The following is a 20,644-nucleotide window of genomic DNA, read 5'->3' on the forward strand; positions in this document are numbered from 1 at the left end:
AGGCGGGTCTCGAACCCGCGGGCTCAGGCAATTCACTCACCTCAGCCTCCCAAAGGCACGGGATTACAGGTTGAGCCACCGAGCCCAGCTATCCTTTTTTTAACAGTCCCAGGTCTTGCGAGAATGAAGAAAAGAAGGTGTACAAGACTTTAATCTAGGCTATTACAGACTTTAATCTGCTTTCTTGTCATTATGGACAATCATGAGACCTCCTGGTCCGTCTGATTGCAGTCCTGTCAGATTCTGTGTTCTACCTCTTCCTTCCACCACCACCCCCAGTCCCAACACCATTCTTTCTCTAGTCATTCACCTGCTTCTCTACCCTGACTCTGTCACATAGAAATTCATGGAGATCTGCTATGTACATAGACAGGCCCCCTAAGAAATTTTAATGTATGGGATAAAGGAGCTCTTAAATCTGATCCCAACAAATACTTCTCTCTCATTCTACATTTTTTTAAACTTTATGCTTTCAAGAGTCTTTTAACATTTCAGTACAACAAATTTCACCTGAAATACTTAAAACAGGATTTGTATGTGTGCAGGGAGGGCTCTGGAAAAATCCTGCCATAAAACATCCTGAGAAAGTTTTCAGATAGGAAGGAGCAAAGGAAGCTCTAGATTGTTTACAGCAACTTCTAGTTTGGTCTTCTACTTTCAAGAGAAAGAAAACAGAAAGTACTTAAGTACCTTTTCTACTTTCTCTCTTTTTCATTAATAGTACTATTTTATGATAATCAATACATTTTCATTGTTCCAAACTTGGAAAATGCTAAAAAGAAAGTTAAACAAGAAAACAAAATGTACACAGAATCCTACATGCTACCAAGAGCATCACTATTAATATTTTGACATATTTCCATCTAATCTTTCTTTCTATGCATACATTTTTTTTTTTTTTTTTTTTTTTTGAGTTGGAGTCTCACTCTGTCGCCCAGACTAGAGTGCAGTGGCCACTCCTGGCCACTGCAACCTCGACCTGCTGGGCTCCGGCGATCTTTCCGCCTCGGCCTTCCGAGTAGCTGGAATTACAGGCATGCGCTACCACGCCCGGCTGATTTTTTTATTTATTGTAGAGATGAGGTCTCGCTGCCCAGGTGGGTCTCGAACCCGCGGGCTCAGGTAATCCACTCACCTCAGCCTCCCTAAGGCGCGGGATGACAGGCTAAGCCACCGAGCCCTGCTTATGCATGCATTTTTTTCATGTGATTGAGAACTTTTTTTTTGTTTGACATTATTTAAAATTGTAACTGACTGTTTTAAATTATTATATCATAATTAATCATTCCTCATTTATGCACATTTGGGTTTTTCCCTATTTTTTAATACTATGAATTACAACTAAATTTAATTCTGTGTTATAACTATTACTTATAAATTAATACAGTGAACATCTTCAAGGATAAATCTGTATCTGAAGTTCTGATCATTTCTTAAAACCTCCCTCGAAAGAAAGTAACAGTTAAAGATAAAAAACTATTTTAACATTTTAAAATTCATATTGCTAGATTGTTTTCCCTTTTCTTCTTAGCAAATATTTAGGTGACATAGATATAGTTTCTGACTTTTAATTCCACCTTAACTTTATCTTTTGATTATCTTATTTTATATATATTTAAATCCCTGAATATATTTATAGCTGTATATTCATTTATTTCTCCTGATTATGTGATGTGTTTTCCTGTCTTTGCTTGTCTCATCATCTTTTATTTTTTGTGATTCTATATTGTTGAACATCTGAATTTTTTATCTTCCATTATAGAAAATTAAGTTTTTGTTCTGGCAAACAAAAATTTACTGACACGTAAGCTTGTTTTAGTTGTAACTTGGTTTTAGATATTGTAAAGGTGGATCTAGAGTAAGTCTAGAATAACCTTCTCAAATGTGGCCTTTCGGGGTCTCAACCAAATACCCAGTTCTGGCTGAACTCCAGCATCTCTCAGCATGGTGTGACCTCTAGCCTCTCCATTTGGAAATGTCCTTTAGGCAGAGAGGTAGGATGAATGTCCCCTTGAGCATTTCTCTTTTCACAGGGATTACAGCCCTGTACTGCCTGTTGTCTGATATCCGAAAACAGTTCCGTATATTTTGCCCATTTTTGTTGTTTATAATTGGAAGGTGAAACTGGTACCTGTTACTATGTCATAGTCTTATGTATTACATATTTCTACATATCTATGCTGAAGGTATGATTGAAAAAACAGGAATAAAGGAAATTTATGAGTATCATTGCACCTTAATTTTATTATTTCTTGTTTTATAAAGATACTACGAGGCCAAAGCGTGACTACGAGGTGGATGGCAGAGACTATCACTTTGTCATTTCCAGAGAACAAATGGAGAAAGATATCCAAGAGCACAAGTTTATAGAAGCCGGCCAGTACAATGACAATTTATATGGAACCAGTGTGCAGTCTGTGAGATTTGTAGCAGAAAGAGTATGTTCACCAATCTTCTTATATCTCCCCTGAAAAAGGTTTCTAGGTGGCAAACTGCATTTTGTTTTTTTCTTGGTCATTACTCTTTTCTGACTGCAGTTATAAATTTAGATTAAATGTTCCTTAAGATATCCAAGCATAGAATCACTTTAGAGCAATGTCATTCATCTTTGTTCTAATCTCAGTAAAGTATTTTGACTGACATAGAGGGAGTGAGAAGGGGAAGGGGTCTATAAACCTAAAGACAATTAACAGCCTGAAGTTTATGGGGATTCGCTGTATCCTTGACTCACTGTCTGAGGCCCCAGTAAACAACACTGAATTTATTAAGGAAGGTTTACTACTTTGGTTGTCTGGATAGGGATTCTTAATTCTTTTGTTGGAGGAAGGTAGCTTTTTGTCTCTCTGAAAACATCCTCATGATGGTGCAGGGGATAGATGAAGAGGGCTGCCCAGCCTGTTACTGGCAAAAGTTCCAACTTAGCAGAGGTGTAGATGCTGCAGTTTTCTTCTTGATGATAACTTCAAGGGCAGGAGCAAAGGAGAATGTTCAAAAGAGGATAGGATTGGAAAACACCCAAGTGTGCTTTAAGATCTGCCAGCAAAGAAATCCTGCCTCCTGTGAATACAGAGAACTAATTTCATAGGAAAAAATATTTGTTTATTTGAGTTGATTTGACATGACCTTTGTCAAGGTACAGATAAAGAATTAAACAAGAAATGTTAATGTCTATCTGAGAATACACTTAAGACATATCCTCTGTTTCCTTCTCTCTCAAAAGTTTGATTCTATCAACTTTGTGAATACTGGTTCTAGTCAGAGTGTCCTGGATAATTGCATCTGTTTTCCTTGCTGAACATGTAGGTACAACTCTCATTAACTTGAAATGCTCTGACCAGTGAAAAATCAAATAGCATTTATACATTTTATATAGTGGCTGCACTTCACGAATAGTAAACTTGAAATTTTATGTTTTTCATAGAGCTCAAGCATTCACTGAACTCTGTTCATTTTCATGTGGATATTATGGAAGAATTTTTAGCCCTCATTATTGATTTAGGGCTTTTCCTATCTGCATAAAGTGCTGTTTTTCTCTTCTTGTGTAAAATTCTTCTAGCCTCAGGGTAATGAGGCCATTTCTCTCCAGGAGGTAGAATATGATGTGGCAAATGTATCTACTTTTCCAGAAATACTTTATAAAGCAGTTCTTTTCTCTGAGCACTCATTGCAGCGGAAGCCAAGTTAAATGAGGTGTGCTATATTGTAATAGGGTTTCTATTTGTTAACAAACAAGAGATTTACATGACTTGTACAAGGCTCTCTCTCAGCATTTCACTATATAATATTTTACCTCTTTTTGTGTCTGTCCTCCACTAGACAGATGGACACAGAAGTACTCAGCAAAAAGTTTATGGAATTGTTCCAAATTCTCTTGATTGCCTTTCTTCCAAGTTTAAGGGCAGGGTGAGACAATGAGGGATCTGTTCATTCCAACCAACAGTTCTGTCAGCACCTAAGACCTGGGTTTGAGTGCTCCTAGCACTGAATTTTTGAGCAATTTTAGTTAATATTTCTAAGCCTTAATCATCTCTTTTGTAAAATGCGGTTGATAGTGCCTACCACATAGATTTGGGAATTTCTTCTTGACACTTGTCTTCAGGGTTATTTTTTTCTTCTTGACACTTGCCTTTGGCCCTCATGAGAATGGGCTCAGTCACATAACATGTGGCTGCATGCCTTCTTTGTGTAGAGCATCTGGTATTGATTTAAGAAAATAAAGCTAACCAACAGAACACATAAAAGTGTCTAGTCCAATGGCAGACACTTAGTAAGGGGCTAATGAATACTAGTTATTGCAAGCTGTTCGTGACGACCCTGTATATTGACTTCTATTTGCTCTTCGCAATGATCTTTTTCAACCTTTAGAAATCTAGCGTCTCTCTAGCTTCGTCTAAAACACACATACATTTTTCTTTTGGATTAATTATGGCCATTTTTTTCTGTATTAACTCCATATTTTTCTTCTCTTTTCAACAGGGCAAGCACTGTATACTTGATGTATCAGGAAATGCTATCAAGCGGTTACAAGTTGCCCAGCTCTATCCCATTGCCATCTTCATTAAGCCCAAGTCTCTGGAACCTCTGATGTGAGTAGAGAGCACGGGAGGCCTTCACCCAACTAACTTTCTGTTCCATATTACACTGTAAATTGTTAACAACTCTATGTCACAAATGTTCACCAGTGGAAATGCCTCTGTTGATTTTTAAGCTTTCCCTTTTTTAAAAAGATACATTATAGTTTGCTTGAACCACTAGAGACATTCTGTCAGTAATTCCCAAAAAAATCTCCTGATTTTTATTTTTTATTTCATAAGTTGTTTTGTTTATTTTAGTTTAATTTTTTTGGTTTGGGTTTTTTTTTGGGGGGGGTGATATTGTCTTGAGGGTAGCTTGGTTTAGTTTGATTTGCTCTTTGGTTAGGTTTTATTTTCCAAATGATAGATAGCAATTTTTTTTTAATTGTCTCTTACTTCTGAGAGCAAGTCTATGGGTACGTCTTTTTAAATGTGTGGGTTTTGTAGAATTCTAATGTTCCTTAAGTAAACATATAGAGACTACTGCTCCTTTTTTTTTTCTTTTTCTTTTTCTTTTTCTTTTGTAGAGTCATGGTCTCACTGTGTTACCCAGACAGGAATGAAGTGGTATGGTCACGGCTCACTGCAGCCTCAACTTCCTGGGCTCAGGCAATCCTTCTGCCTCAGCTCCCAAGTAGCTGGGACTACAGGCACACACCATCACTACACCTGACTTATTTAGTTAATTAGTTAGTTAGTTAGTTAGTTAGTTAGTTAGTTAGTTAGTTAGTTAGTTAGTAGAGAGACAAGGTCATGCTATGCTACCTAGGCTGGTCTTAAATTCCTATGCTCAAACAATCCCCATGCCACGGTCTCCCAAAGAGCTGGGATTGCAGGCAGGGACCACCATGCCCAGCTTAGACTATCATTCTTAATAGGAAGTTTTCTTAGTGGCTGACAGTAAAGCATCTATAACTTAAGCCAATAGCTCCAGACCTGTGCACATTTATGAACAAGGGGAAAATGTATGACTCAGATTTTTTTCTTTTTCAAAGGACTTGTGAAATATCTTCCTTTAAATTCAGTAAACAGATTGGGCAGATATTCACAATGATACTATAAAGTCAGTATAGGTAATTTCCATTCATAAAAGTAAAGCTGTAATATGTAAACAAAGAGGTTACTAGCAGAGACTTGAAAATTAATCTGGCTAGATTGGGTGATTTGCTTTGCTGATCAGTGGATCTGTTATGTAATCTTAAGCAAATTACTTGATCTCCCACATATGTGGTCCCTCATTAGTGCATAAACTAGGCACATCAATAAATACCTCATGGAGTTAGTGGAAAGGTTAAACAACAAGATTAAGGATGTAAAGCTTGGCATATAATAAGTACTCAACACATGGTAGCAATAGTATTATTACAAAAGATATAAAATTACTTTCCTATAAAGGACTAAAGCTATTTTATTACTACAGAACACATAAACAGCACCTTTTTATGAAAGTGTAAGAGATATTGCCAGTGTGTCTGTTATAGGAACCTTGCTCAAACACTGCCTCCATTTGGGCCTCAAGATGGGGTGAAGTATTTGACAGGGTTCAGGAGTGAAACACAGAATACTGGAAAAAAATGTTTCTGAAAAGACCAACGAAACAGAAATTATTTAACCCCAGAGGTGAAAGCAGTTACTTACAGAGGATATTGACTAACTGTTCCATGTATCCTTTGAGAACAAAGAAGCAAAGCAAACTGTAGCAGCTGGAATAGCAGCCTGAGAGAATTAAATTAAATATATATTTGAGCTTTGGGGAAATCGCCAGAGGTTTTTGTTTTGTTTTGTTTTGTTTTGTTTTGTTTTGTTTTAGTTGGAGTCTCACTCTGTCGCCCAGGCTGGAGTGCAGTGGCACACTCACAGCCAACCCAGTGTCAACCTTCTGGTCTCAGGTGATCCTTTCACCTCAGCCTTCCAAGTAGCCAGAACTACAGACGCACTACCATGCCTGGCTAATTTTTTATTACTATTTATTGTAGAGATGAGGTCTCACCAAGCCATGTTGTTCTCGAACCCGTGGGCTCAGGCAATCCCCTCACCTCGGCCTCCCAAAGTGCTGGGATTGCAGGCTTGAGCCACCGTGCCCGGCCAAGATGTATCTTAAAAGCAGAATATAGACCTATAAATAAAAGATGGACAAGGATTTTTACCAAGATGAAAAAATAAAATTGAAAGGTCACTGACAATACCTTCAGCCCCTTAAACTTAGGTATTAAATTATGATGTGAAAGCTTTTCCCATGGTTGGCACATGAAAATATATATATATTGATGATAAAATAATGATTCTTAATATCATTATCCCCAATAGTATGTGTTAAATTTCTCCTTATGTAGGAAACTGTGTTGGGCATTCCACAAAGTGAATTAGGTAAAAATTAATTTCATTATGTGAAATTGATTTATAATATTTAATGAGCCTCACAGATATTATAAGGAATGCTAACATTCACAAGAAGTGTAGGAAAATGGCCCTCACCTCCTGGAAACAGCCATCTTAAACGCCTGTTTCAGAAATAGATAAATAAGTCTACATATCTTAAACACACTTGCCCCGGGAAGTGAAGCCTGAGAGAGTGATAGCAGTGGTACATTTGGTCCAGTGTGCTATTGGGAGCCAGTTCTATCTGGTGTTCCATAGGAGAGGGTCTACTTCCTTCCACAACTATAAGGTGACTTATTTAGTTCTGCCTTAGGGCACTGCCACAGACATTTATCACCAAGGAAAGTTAAACATACTGGTGACTGGCTTTCACAATGAGGACAGTGAATCTGACATAATTTGCTGTGGCCATATTCATGGGTCTCAAGTGCAGCAATGATGACATTCAGACCAATGCGATTTTAATATTAAATGCTGGATGTTTACTTTACGGTTCACTCTTTTCCACGACTTTTCCTCCAGGAGCAAAGCTGCCATGAATTGCCCGTTCCTCAGGGAGAAGTGAATGCTAGGTCAACCAGAACAAAAGCATGGCAGCTGTCACATTTAGGCATTGATACATCATCACACACATTATATGTCTCAAGTGCACCATCTACATCAAACCACAGAGCTTATTAGTACATACATAGCTGACTCTTTAGAGTAGCATAAAATCAAGGGCATGTATGGAAAAGATGTTCTTTATTAATATTGGGCCACTATCTGACTTCTGTTCCCTCCACCCACAACAATGTCTCTTCACCCTGCCACCTCCAGTCTGCTTTTGCCTTCTTGTTCCTGTGTGTTTTTTCACGTGCCCTGTGTTTACTTCTGTCTTCAACTATATCATAATTATATTTATTTCTGTAGCTCCCTATTTATTTACGTATTCATTCACTTACTCATTCAACAAGTAAGTGTTGAATCAGGCTCCATGTCACATGCAGATAAACAAGACATGGTCTCTACCCTCCAAGAACTCACAGACTGTTCAAGGAGATAAAATAAATGTACATGTCAGATTATGAAACCTTAAACTACATCATTGTTACAATAAGTAAAAAGGGAATTCAGAGAAGATGGACCACCATGAGCCAGGCAAGTCCAAGAAGATAAAGAGCTCCATGATTTCTTGATATCTGGTACAAATCACCATCTTTGTCCAAAGAGTATCCCTTGATTTAACCCAGTATCTTCTCCACCCAAGAGTGGTAACCACTCACAACCTCCAGGGCTAGAACTGCTTGGGAGAAGAATTATAGATACCATCCCTCAAGGCAAAGTGAGTTGACTTCAGCAACAAGCATTCAGGAAATTCCCAGTTTTTTTTTAATACTCTAGCTGTTAGTGTCTAACTTCTGCCTTTATTTTTTTCCAAATAAGCCTCTTTTGAATGATATCAAATCTTGGTATAATGAGAAGTCTGTTTGACTAAAAATTGGCTTACAAAAACAAAATCTTGGGTTTTTATTAAATTTTTATTAAATTTTTTATTAAACGTAGAACCTTAGGCAAGTACCTTCACTACTTCAAGCCTCTGTGACTAGCTCTGAAAAGGAATTGATTAAGACCGGATGTTCCAGACCCATATCACTGACATCCTAAGTGGCAAGCAAGGCAGTAATGATTTCAGACATTCCACATGTACCTGTGATGCATCCTGATGGGCCAACCAAAATGACTTTGCATTTGGCTGAACACTTTTTTTTAACACCTGGAGGACATGAGATGATAAAAGCTGCCAGTAGTTAGGAATCAGTAGATTCAATTTTAGAGAGAATTAGAGAATTTTTCATTTCTCTCTCACTTTGATTTATCCTTGAGACTAGGCTGGTGTTTTAAAAATTGATAAGTAATAGTTGTACATATTTTGGGACCACATTTGATTATGTCTATATACAATGTGTAATGATCAAATCAGGGTAATTTGGATATCTGTCTCCCATCACCTCATACATGTTTGGGACAGTATAATTCTTCTACTTGCTTTGAAATATACAATAAGTTATTGTTAACTAAAATTTTGCTACTGTGTTATCGAATACAAGAACTTATCCTTCTATCTAACTGTATTCTGTGTCCCTTAGCCAACTTCTCTTCTTTCCTCCCACCCCTTCCCTTCTCAGCCTCCAATGACCACCATTCTACTCTCCCACATTTAAGAGAGACCAAGATACTATAAAACAAAGTTCAAGCAAGGGTTGCCAGGAATGTCTGGAGCTTAAAAACAAAAACAAAAACATTTCCAATGAGGAGGTCACTGAAGCAAGTAGGACAGTTTATTGTGAAGAAGTGGAAGCCTCAAGAGACACAGGAGCACTTTACTTAAATACCCTAGGACATGCCATGGAGGAAGTTTAGCCCTCCTCTAGGGGACTGCAAGGGCAGAACAGGAACCAGTGACTGAAAAATCCTAGAGACAGATTCTGTTTCAGTGCAGTGTGAGACCAAAAGATCACCCTCTGAGAGAGTGAGCTTTCTGGCAAGAAGTCCTTGTTGCTGGAGTTAGTTCAGCAAAAGAGGAGTCCTGAATGAAGACAAAGAAGCTGCTGCTAAGATTACACTATCCTTTTTTCAGGATTTAATTTTGTCATACATTTTATTTTTAAAGATTTGCTGTATTCCCTTTATGTTCTAATACCAACCCCTCATTTTCCCAGGGAGATGAATAAGCGTCTAACAGAGGAACAAGCGAAGAAAACCTATGATAGAGCAATTAAGCTAGAACAAGAATTTGGGGAATATTTTACAGGTAAGTTCCCTTACCCTGGTAGTGTGAGAATGGAGATAAATTGTCTGACATTTGGCATAAAGAGGGCTCTGGGCCTGGTATATCTGGGCCCTAGAACCTCCCTGTTGATATTTTCTTGTCTCTGCTGCATGCACAGGGAGTGTCCCTCTGCTTCATCCTTTTGATTCAGGAATCTGGGTTCCCCCTTCTCTGAGTTTAGCTATAGCCCGCTCCTAGGTTCCCATAGGCCCTATCTAAAACCATGGCCGTGGAAGCCCCTGAGCTATCTCCTGCTGTACAGGAGATTTTAGGTGTTGATGCCATATTAAACTATCTCTCTAATATAATCAGGAAACTTGAAAAAGAAATTTTTAGGGCTCAAATGGGCAGTGTCCAAAACAGTTCCTTTGGAGCAGCTGTCTCAGACCTCCTCCTCTGCTTGTCTGTCAGCAGCACTTGAACAAGGCACTTGAAACACTTGCTCGTGTTTCAGTTAATTCTGTATCAAGTCTCAACTCAAAAATTTTTTTTTTTTGAAATATTTCTTTGGAAACATGAAGTTTGGGGAGTAGAGGGCTTTCCCCACCCCCCTGGAAATCCCGAGTTCTCTATTCTCATAAACTTTCATGGAACACCGATTAAATCCAGAGGGTAATCCCACTTTGTAGAATTTGCCTTACAACTGATTTTCAATGGTTTACAAACAAGAACTTACCTCCTGAATTACTTTATATAAAACTAGATGTTTTATTTTTTATCTTACTCAGGATATGGAAAGTGCCAGGGCCTTAGCAGTTTATAAATATTTTGAATTGGATAATATTAGGTAAACTTTCTGTCAATAAGTAAGATATGAGTTATGTTTCACCCTAAAAGAGCATCCAAGAAGGAAAAATCTATCAAAACAGTGTACATTTTGACCAGTGATTTCTATTCAGGAATAAAATACAATAATTAATATAGTCTGAGGATTGTTTTTGAATATCTAAACCATGCTTCAGTAGGAATTTATGTTTAAGCCCCAGTGTCATATAGATAATACTGACATTTTTTTGGACATCTATCTACAAGATAGCTTTTATTCAAAGGAGATAATAAAGTGTCCTTAAACTTACTCCATGTGACTTGGAGTTTTCAGTAATATACAATGTAGTAGTTTATGTTTCCTCCTATTTATTTTCTTTTCATTTCTTTCTTTCTTTCTTTTTTTTTTTTTTTTTTTTTTTTTTTTGAGTCAAGGTCTTACTCTGTCACCCATGCTGGAATGCATTGGTGCAAACATTGCTCACCACAGGCTCAACCTCCTGGGCTCAGGCTTCCACCTCAAATACTTTCTCTAGTAACTGGGACTACAGGCATGTACTACCATTCTCAGCTAATTTTAATTTTTTAGAGACAGGGGTCTTGCTATGTTGCCTAGGCTGGTGTTAAATACCTGGGCTCAAGCAGTTCTTCCACCTCAGCTTCTCAAAGTGCTAGGATTATAGGTGTGTGCCACCACATCCAGCCTAATCTTTCTTCTAAATAGTGTGTTCTCAAAGTATGGTAAAAATCTCAATTTACCAGATTACTTGGAGAATGAATGGAGTTTCCTATTAAAGGTTTTGGGGTTGGGAGGTTAACTAAAATTTCCTCCAAAATCTTTATGGCAATTTCCTCCACTATGTCTAGAATATCTGATTTTCTGCCCCTGCCAAGTGTAGACTATAAGACCAATTTTTCTTTCTAAATAGAGAGCTATCAATCTGAAAAATGATCAATACCTAGCTCAGTACCTGACTCAAAGCAGGCACTCATAAAATATTTGTTAAATAAATGAATGAATGACTGTATAGAATAACAGACAGACATGCAGAGAGTGCAAAGACTGATGTGCTTATTACTGAGCCAGCATATGAATTGAGAGCATTTTTAAAAACCACTGATATGACCTTTCTTATGTGAATTGTTGTTTTTTCTTACTAGTGAAGAGTGATATTAAGCTTCCTGATGTCTGTCACTGATTTGAGCTTCTGCCGTGTGAATGTTGCTTATTCCGCCGTGTGAATGTTGCTTATCCCGCCATGTGAATGTTGCTTATCCACCCGAGTAATAATTCCTAATTCTGGCTGTGTTTGCTTCTGTTACAGCTATTGTCCAAGGAGATACCTTAGAAGATATATACAACCAATGCAAGATTGTTATTGAAGAGCAATCTGGGCCTTTCATCTGGATTCCCTCAAAGGAAAAGTTATAAATTAGCTACTGCGCCTCTGACAACAACAGAAGAACATTTAGAAGAACAAAATATATATAATATACTACTTGGAGGCTTTTATGTTTTTGTTGCATTTATGTTTTTGCAGTCAATGTGAATTCTTATGAATGTACAACACAAACTGTATGAAGCCATGAAGGAAACGGAGGGGCCAAAGGGTGGGACAGAAAAGACATTGCAGTATGCAGGAAGGCTTTGGTTTGCTCAAAGTGACAGGTGTAGGGATGAGCCTCTGATGGGCTTTCTGCCCAAGAGAAGGAAGCCTCCTCACCCCAGCAGATGTCCAGAGCTGATTTAGCTGCTGAGCTCTCTGTGTTTTTTGCTTTAAAGAAAAGTTGCCAGCACTCGAACCTCACCAACCTTCCCATTACCCACATCTGTAATTGATACACTCTGAATTTTATAACTATGCACATCCTTTGATTTCTTAACAAGCAAATGGAAGGAAGAAGGAAAAAAGAAAGGAGTCCCTTTGGAGACGGCATACTATCAGGGAAGGATAAGTGTGTAGTTTTTTGACTGGCAACTGCAGAGACAAGCATTTTGTAAAATTCACAAGTGATGAAGGACTAACCTTACTGAGAGGAGGGGATTCCACCTGAAATTAGCTTTATGATTGTTGATTGTCTATTTTGCCATTTATAAACTGAAAGAAGGCACTAAAAATGAGAATAATTTATACAATAAAAATATATTAAATGTATAGAAATGAATTTCTATAGGTTAAAAAAGTTTTGTGAAATATTTTGTAAAGACTAATTAACTGAAAGACTAAACATATGCACTATCAGCAGATGATCAAATTCAAGAACTGAAAGTTGCACTCTCCCTTTTGTTGCCAATGACCCCTTACGAGCATCTGAGTTTCTTCGAAGTCTGACAAAGACTTTTTCCTCACTTTCCTCCCATGATCTTCCTTCCACATTAGCGATACACTCTCATGGAGCACATCCCTTGATGAGTTGACCTCACGGATATTTTTGGAACGCATTTGGTGAATGCATTTTTAAGCCATTGGCTTTTCAGAGACAAACTCATGCAAATGATCTAAAGGGAAGTTTTTGCTTTTTTCTAGTTAAATAACCTGAGCCTGCCATGCAAATAGTTGAATAACTTTGTTCCTAGTTACTTACATACAACATGTAAAGGACCATTTAGTATTTTGGCCAACCACGAATAATTAGAATTATTGTGTTTTTTGTTTCACAGAGTATCTGAGAGTTTTATAACAGCCAGAGATGGTATTAGAGCCATGGGGAGATCTGTCCCAAGATGCACTATTTCTTTGAGGAAGAGAGAGAAGTGAAGTATCTAGTTGGGGGTGAGGGGTGCAGACTTTTTTGTTTCTATGTACAGGGCAAAGAGAATGAGCCACAAGGAAAGACAATGACTTTGAGCTCAACCAATTGAACTGCCTTTCTTGGGGCTGCATCTGGACCAAGTTTATTTTTTAACAATTATAATAATGGTGATTTTTTTAAAAACTCCCAAAGCCTATAAACTGAACCAGAAGAGTAAGTTTCCCACTTTAGAGCTGATAGTGACATCAGCATCACTTTTGCCCACGGTGTTTAGAGAGAGACTTTTCCATGATCTCAGTAACCACTCTACTCTGGGTTATCTGCTTGCCCAAACTAAGCCCCATCGCCTTATTTCTGGGGTACATCCAGACCTGGCAGGGATTCTGCCACACTGTGCAGCAAACCAGCATGTAGGCTGGAGTGGGAGAGCAAGAGATAGAGCCATCAGAGTGATGGGGCTTCTTCACAATAAGAACATCGGGGCTCAGAATGAGCGTCTCTTTCCAAAAACAAGCGTTGTTCATCTTACACTAATTATCATTGTCTGCTTGGCTGCAGTCACCAAAACCAACACAAAAATGCAAAATTATGCATCTTCCTATAGTCTTGAGGCTGCCTTTACCAATAGAAGGGCTAGCAATGCATTTTCCCTCTGACAAAAGTTAAATTTCTGGAGACTTCCTTAGAGTTAAAGATGTGTCCATGTCTGCAATTTGCCAGTTTCGGGTCAAGGCCTACTTTCATCAATATTGCTCCCAGAAGTTTTCCACCACCAGAATGCCATTCCTGATCCCAGCTCTATTTTTAGGCCACCATGGTAACTTCTTTGGTTTCTCAACTGAGCATGCAATCATTTATTTAAAGGACTGTCATTAATGAGTAGATGTTTCCGCGGGTCGTGTGATGTGCTTTCCATTTAATAGTATTGCTGTGGCTGAGTACAATCAAACTGAACCACCAATCCTTGGTTTTGTAGTATTATAATTATTTATTTTCCTAGTGTAGATGCTTTCAGATTAGAATTGGCATTTGCACTGATTTTTTATGTAGATTTATATAAATATAATACATATATATTTGCTTGAAATATCACCAAGCCAAATGGTGAGAGGGTCTTTTCCTATAGAATTTACACCTCCATTTTTTGTGTTGTCTCACGCTTCCTAATGTTGAGGTCTCTAAGGCTCCAATGAACTGGTGTATTTTGTAGCAAATCTGATGACCTGTATGGAAGTGGCATGAAAGTTACCCAGATTACATCTGGTGCAAATGCACTCGGAGCCTGGGGCCAGACTGGTGCTAACACTGCAAACTTTGTCCAGAGCTCTCTCCAATCTGAAGGCTTGCTGGGGGCACAATGTCACCTTCACATGCTGGGCCCTTTCAGAAAAGTGCCAGATCGTGTCACTGGTGCTATTTTTCATGCTCTGGTACAATGTGTAGCACCACGGGGGTCTCAGCTTTACCAAAATCAAAATCCCCTTTGTCAGCTAATTGCAGGGGCATTTGTTTTTTGCTCTCCTCCCACAGGATTTGTTGGCCATTTAACTGCAGGCCATTTCTCCCAGCCCCCAACTCTTGGGTTGGCTCTGTCTGCTCAGAAAGCCTGTCTTCATGAAGCCGCACTCAGGTGCCTCTGTGAGCTGTCTTAAATCCTACTGCCAGCCCTTCAGGACTACGAGCCAGCGAAGAACTCTCCAATGTCTGGCTCATGACTCTGTTGTTTTTCTCCTCATTCTTTTCCTCTGCTCTCCTCCTCCTTTTGTTGCTATCTCATTCCATCTTTCTTTCTTTTCTTTTTTTTGATCCTCTCCTTTTATTCTTCCTTCTCACCATCTCTGAGTTGTTACTTTTCTCCCATAATACTTCCCAATTGCCTTTCTCTTTGCCCATCTCTCCTTTGGTCTCAGTCTCTGCTCTTCTTATTCCCTTTTAGCCTCGCTTTCCCATCCTTTCTCCTCTCCCCACATCTCTGATCATCTCCTCCCCCACACCCCTACACTGATTTGTCTGTCCTATAAGGGCTCATGGCTCATTCAGACAGCAAGTCCATGCACTGGACTAACGACACAAATACTTGGGGTCTCCGTTCACCTACTCAGCCCAGAAAGCAAAGCTGAGCATGGGGCCCTGGCCTGGAGCTAGCTCCAGCCGGCCCCAGGAGCCAGCCTGCACCGCTGCCCTGGCAGCGATGATGCATGTGCTGTGGGCCCTGCCAGCACCTGGGTGCCTCTGCCGGAACGCTGCTCCTATGTGAGCCCACTCCCAGCACCATCCGTGGCTCTGAGGACACTTCTTTTCAATAAAGGCAGACTCTAGCCCCAACAATTATTCTGACAGCAAAACTCTTCCCATTGAAGCCATGCCATCGCCTTGGTTTGGAGAGAGACATTTTTTCCCATCCATAAGCTTTTTTTTCCCCCATTTTCATGTGAAGCCCCTTCTGCTTTTCAGTTGGTGTTTGCTCTGGTGAGATTGAGTGGGCTCGCTGGTGAAATGACATCTCTTCTTCCCTGTTTTGGTCCTGCCTAAATTCCTACAAATATATTTAAGCCAAGGATGCAGGCTAGTTTCTAAGTTTATCATATTGTCACTTGTAGCTGGAAAAAAGATTGGTTCCCTTGAAGCATGTGGAGTACCTCCTGTGGCAACTGATTTGCCGGGGGACTCCCAAAAGAATTCTGTGGACATAACTTTACTATGTGTATGTATAGTATACATGGTGTGCATACCATGTGTACACATCTGACACTGGGTATGAATGACTGTGGCTGGAAACCCACACACACACTGCAGTCTGTAAATATCCTTCCTCGCTGAAACCTGTGCTTTGGAAATCATTTCTTGTACAGCTGTGCAGTTTCTTGTAGCAGCTGAGGACAAACCTAAGACAGGTGGACAATTTAGACAAAGATCATCTAAAAGTACAGTATCTCCCTAGCAATTCACGAGGACAGACAACCAAGTGGCAAGGTTGACTCCCAATGGGATGGCAAACTTTTCTTCTCTCCTTTTTGAATTTGTGTTTCCTAAGTGTGTCTTAACTTCCGAGTGCACCAGGCTGTACCCGTTAGATCCTTTCAATATAACAATTCTGTACTTCTCTCTGACAGGATGTTTCTCCATCAAGCTATAGTGCAGGATGGGAGGGAGGGGGGATACTCCTTGCCTGGGCTGGACTTTACAGAGACACTGCACAGCTTACACTCCTGTTAAGTGTAAATATTCAACACTTCCATTCCATTTGTGTAAAAAATAAAGCACACACGATTATAAAATCAAGATGTATATTTCATACTCAGTGTGTCCGTGCATATTTATTGCATTTTCAGTTGTCAGCAGTGGCCCCGTTGTAAAAATGCCTGATAGAGTGTTTATAAACATGTCGTGGTTTTATTATGAGATATAAATATTAAAACATTTTGTACTTTATAGCAAATTATTTTCTCCCAAAGCATAATTTGTCTTATTTCACAGAATCATTCATTTCTATTTTTATCAATTTTGTCCTATTCCAGAACTAAGGAGCATTTAGGGTAGATTTGCTCTGAGAAATGTTGGCACTACCATGAGGAATTGAAAGTAGTGTTTTTGCATATTTTTAAATATTTGGTTACCTGCTTTTCATCAAATTATGAGATTCCAGAAGATACTAGGAATAGAGAAAAAATACTTTATCTGAGATGGATCACACAAAGAAAGACACAAATTAGGGAGGAGGTATCCATTGTCTATACACATTGGGGTCACTAAAGATTTGAACATATCAAAAATGTCAGGTTTGGGAGTCTGCATCTGCCAGATAATATTCTCAGTTCTTCACTTCAGGTTAAATATATGCTTTGTCATATTGACGTTTAGCCAGCATAGGTCTGACAGCTGGAGAACCAAAACAAATTCCACCTATGAAAGGGGTGAAATTTCCCATCAAAGTGATCACTTTGGATGGAGTATGTTTTGCTTCATGATTAACTATCATATAATTGCATCAGCCATTTGAGAAGTCAGACAAGTTGGTCATACCATCCTGGCCATTCATGAACTAACAGGAATCCCTGGCATCTTGAAGCTGTCCCTGGAGCTTGGTGGTGAACAAAGACTCTCAGGGGCAGCATAAAAAGAAACTGACTGAAGCTGCAAGATCAATGTAGCCCTCAAATTTTGACAGTTATTCAATTTTTAACATTTACACAGTTTTAATATTAATGGCAACATTACACAAAAGTCAAATTCACTTCAGTAATGGGTATATTTATTCAAAAGGAAAGAATGTTAGAAGAGCCTGTGATTTTTCCTGTTTCATTTCTGCTTAACTATTTTAAACCATGATCATTCCAGAAGTCTCAAAAGCTAGAAGTGACTGTCATATCTCTGAAACTAAGAGGACCTAGTTATGAATCTATGAGCTCTGTAGATAGTGTGCTGAGACCAAACACCCAGTGACAGAATTTAAAGGCCTCACCAAGGCACAAAGCTAAGGAACAATTGTAGAGGGAGCCACAACCAGATCAAGTCTTTAAGTTATCAGGGGAAGATGTGTTCTGTGGATAATAACTCCAATTCCAATTTTTGTTCTCTATGACTCACATTTCCCCTAGGGACATCTCAGAAGGCACCACTGCTGTCATTAAACAGATCCTCCCCTCTTTATTTTTATTTATTTATTGAGTTGGAGTCTCACTCTGTCATGTGGCAGGAGTGCAGTGGCGTACTCATGGCCACCACAACCTTGACCTGCTGGGTTCAGGCAATCTTTCCACCTTAGTCTTCTAACTTGCTGGAACCATAAGTGTGCACCACCATGCCTGGGTAATTAATTTTTTTAATTATAGAAATGAAGTCCCACTAAGTTGTACAGGCTGGTCTCGGACCCCTGGGCTCAGGCAATCCTCTTGCCTGTGCTTCCCAAAGTGTGGGGATTACAGGCGTGAGCCACTGTGCCCAGCCCCCTACCCTTTTTAATGTTACACCCAAAGCATCAAGTCTGGACTTTGACCAATTCCCCTTAGTATAGTTGAACAAAGCTAGAACACTTGGGCAAATTTTGCTAAAGCCTAGAGATAACAAAAGGGAAATGGAAGACATTCTGATTTATGTATGGGCTTATTGCCCAGGCTCTGGCTAGCTGACATGAGATACAGGTTATCTTTCTCCTACCTCCCAGGCATCCCTCCAATATGGCTAGACCAGACATCAGAACCTTCCTCTGCTGCAGTACACATGAAAGGTGGTACATCTATGCCTGCCTCAGCACCTGCTACAACAGCAACAGGTGAAGGGCACTTGCTGTATCCATCCCCTTTGCCTCTACATACTAGAATACAAATGAGAGTGACTCACTGTGGCTAACTTTGATTACTACTTCATAATAAACTTCAAAGGACAAATGTTTTGCAACATGCTTCACAGTTGATACTGATGAATCAGTGAAACAGCACTGGTCTAAACTGATCAAAGCCCAAAAAGCAAGGTCCAAGAGAGACACAAGTTCTCTCTCACCCTCCAGCCTTCACAGTTCTGCTTTTTGTCTTGTTTAAATGAATGACTCGGTTGACCTCAAGACTTCAGAAGGATGACGTGTAGGAATATTGCATAGCATAAAACCAACATCCACACCATGTGCCAAATACACAGCTTCATTCTAGCAAAATACAATTGACTCTACTTCCATCTGATAGGAGAGGAAGGGAAGTACTTTATGTTCAGGGGACATTTAAATTTCAATTCATATAGCTCTAGATAGCAAATTACAAGTCCTCAGTAACAGAGGTAGAGTCCCTCAGAGACTGCACTTGATTTTTATTCAACAAAAATATGAAACCAACCAGCCAAAAGGTTGGATCCTGATTGGATTGTTTGATTTTCATGAGCCACACCTGTGACTTTGATATTCTTAGTAACCTTTCAGCAGAAATGGTTGCGACCATCATTCTCACTCATCTGGTAGTTCTGGTATGAGTAACTTCTGGGGTGAGGAACTCTCTCCCCTGTGGTTTTCCAACCAATTGTTTCTTATAATATCACTCATCCTAATTTACTTCAGCCACCAAACCCAGCTTCAGGTCTGCAGTCCTTCTCCTTAACAATAAAAGTGGACTGATTTTGACTATCTGAAATTCTTCAGAGTATAAAGTTATAGAAAAGTATAGCATGTATTAAACTGGGGTCAACTAATACATTAAAATTTGGAGTCTTTGAGTCAACATTCAGTGCAAAGAAAGGCAAGCACTTGGTTAATTAAAATTGCCCCAAAGGAAAACACTTCCAAAAAAGTTAACATGTTTTATTATTTATCTCTCTGATAGTCATTTCTTATACATTTGGTCAGTAAACAATGAACACTTGTTTGGAGTCGGCTCTATTTAGACGGTGGAGTGATAAATACACAGAAAACAGTCTATCTTCTCAAGGAGTGCAATCCTAGTAGCAGAGACATTTTAAAAAATATAATTAAGGCCTGGCTCAGTGGCTCACACCTGTAATCCCAGCACTTTGTAAGGCTGAGGTGAGAGGATTGTTTGAATCCAGGAGTTTGAACCAGCCTGGGCAACATAGTGAGACCTCCTAGTCTCTACAGAAAATTTAAAAATTAGCCAAGTGTGCTGGTGTGTGCCCATAGACCCAGCTACTCGGGAGGCTGAGGCAGAAGGATCATCTGAGCCCAGGAGATTGAGGCTGTAGTGAGTTGTGATCATGCCACTTCACTCCAGCCTGGGCAACAGAGTGAGACCCTGACTCAAAAAACAATAAAATAATTAAAACATAGAAACTCTGAAACAGAACGGTGAGTACATGAAGATTCTGAAATAGTGACCTTAACATCCAGGTGTCACACATACGCCTACTCATGACTTGCCCCTTTGCTCACACCCTGGGAAGAACCTTTTTGGTAACACTGAGTCCTTTCTCCAGCATTCCTGAATCTGCCGTTTTCCTGATATCTCATCCAATCCCATCTCATCAGCCACCTGACTGGCCTACTATATCCACTTGTTGTGGTTTTGTGTGTGTGTATGTGTGTGTGTGGTTTTTTTTTTTTTTTTTTTTGGTCTGGGAGAGAGGTGAGAATGACAGATTAGCACAAACTAGCTTGCCAGATGAATGAAGAGGGACAGGTAAGGTGGACACAACATATGGGGAGGTTAGTAGTTCAGAAATTCTGCAAGAATTATCAGGAAACAAGAAACAACTTAGACGTTTGGTCAAGACACAGGACAATCCATGTACTCATAGGAGAAACAAGAGAGTTGGAAAGTGTTTTCTTTGCAATGCACTGGCTATTCAATGCATCAAAGATCTGCTTCAAGATAAAATGGTGCAGTGAGGCCCTCTTTTCTGAGATTACAATTTGTAGCACTAA

General features: G+C 39.3%; 1 protein-coding gene and 1 pseudogene across 3 annotated transcripts in view; both read left to right on the forward strand.

Moving 5' to 3' along the window:
• Positions 1–16,723, forward strand: part of DLG2 (discs large MAGUK scaffold protein 2) — a 217,385-nt gene extending 200,662 nt beyond the window's left edge. For both annotated transcript variants that reach the window (XM_021716924.1, XM_021716925.1), the window contains exons 9-12: positions 2,266–2,438; positions 4,477–4,586; positions 9,656–9,747; positions 11,856–16,723. In XM_021716924.1, the coding sequence (XP_021572599.1) occupies positions 2,266–2,438; positions 4,477–4,586; positions 9,656–9,747; positions 11,856–11,962 (482 nt within the window). In that variant the 3' untranslated portion in view covers positions 11,963–16,723. The remainder of the gene's footprint in view (positions 1–2,265; positions 2,439–4,476; positions 4,587–9,655; positions 9,748–11,855) is intronic.
• Positions 14,531–16,723, forward strand: LOC103269153 (annotated as a pseudogene). Its single transcript, XR_504860.2, has one exon. The product of XR_504860.2 is annotated as an uncharacterized LOC103269153 (transcript).
• Positions 16,724–20,644: the final 3,921 nt, after the last annotated feature.

The sequence above is a fragment of the Carlito syrichta genome, unplaced genomic scaffold (assembly GCF_000164805.1).
Source record: "Carlito syrichta isolate Samal-C Ts95f unplaced genomic scaffold, Tarsius_syrichta-2.0.1 Scaffold309093, whole genome shotgun sequence".
Lineage (NCBI taxonomy): Eukaryota > Metazoa > Chordata > Mammalia > Primates > Tarsiidae > Carlito > Carlito syrichta.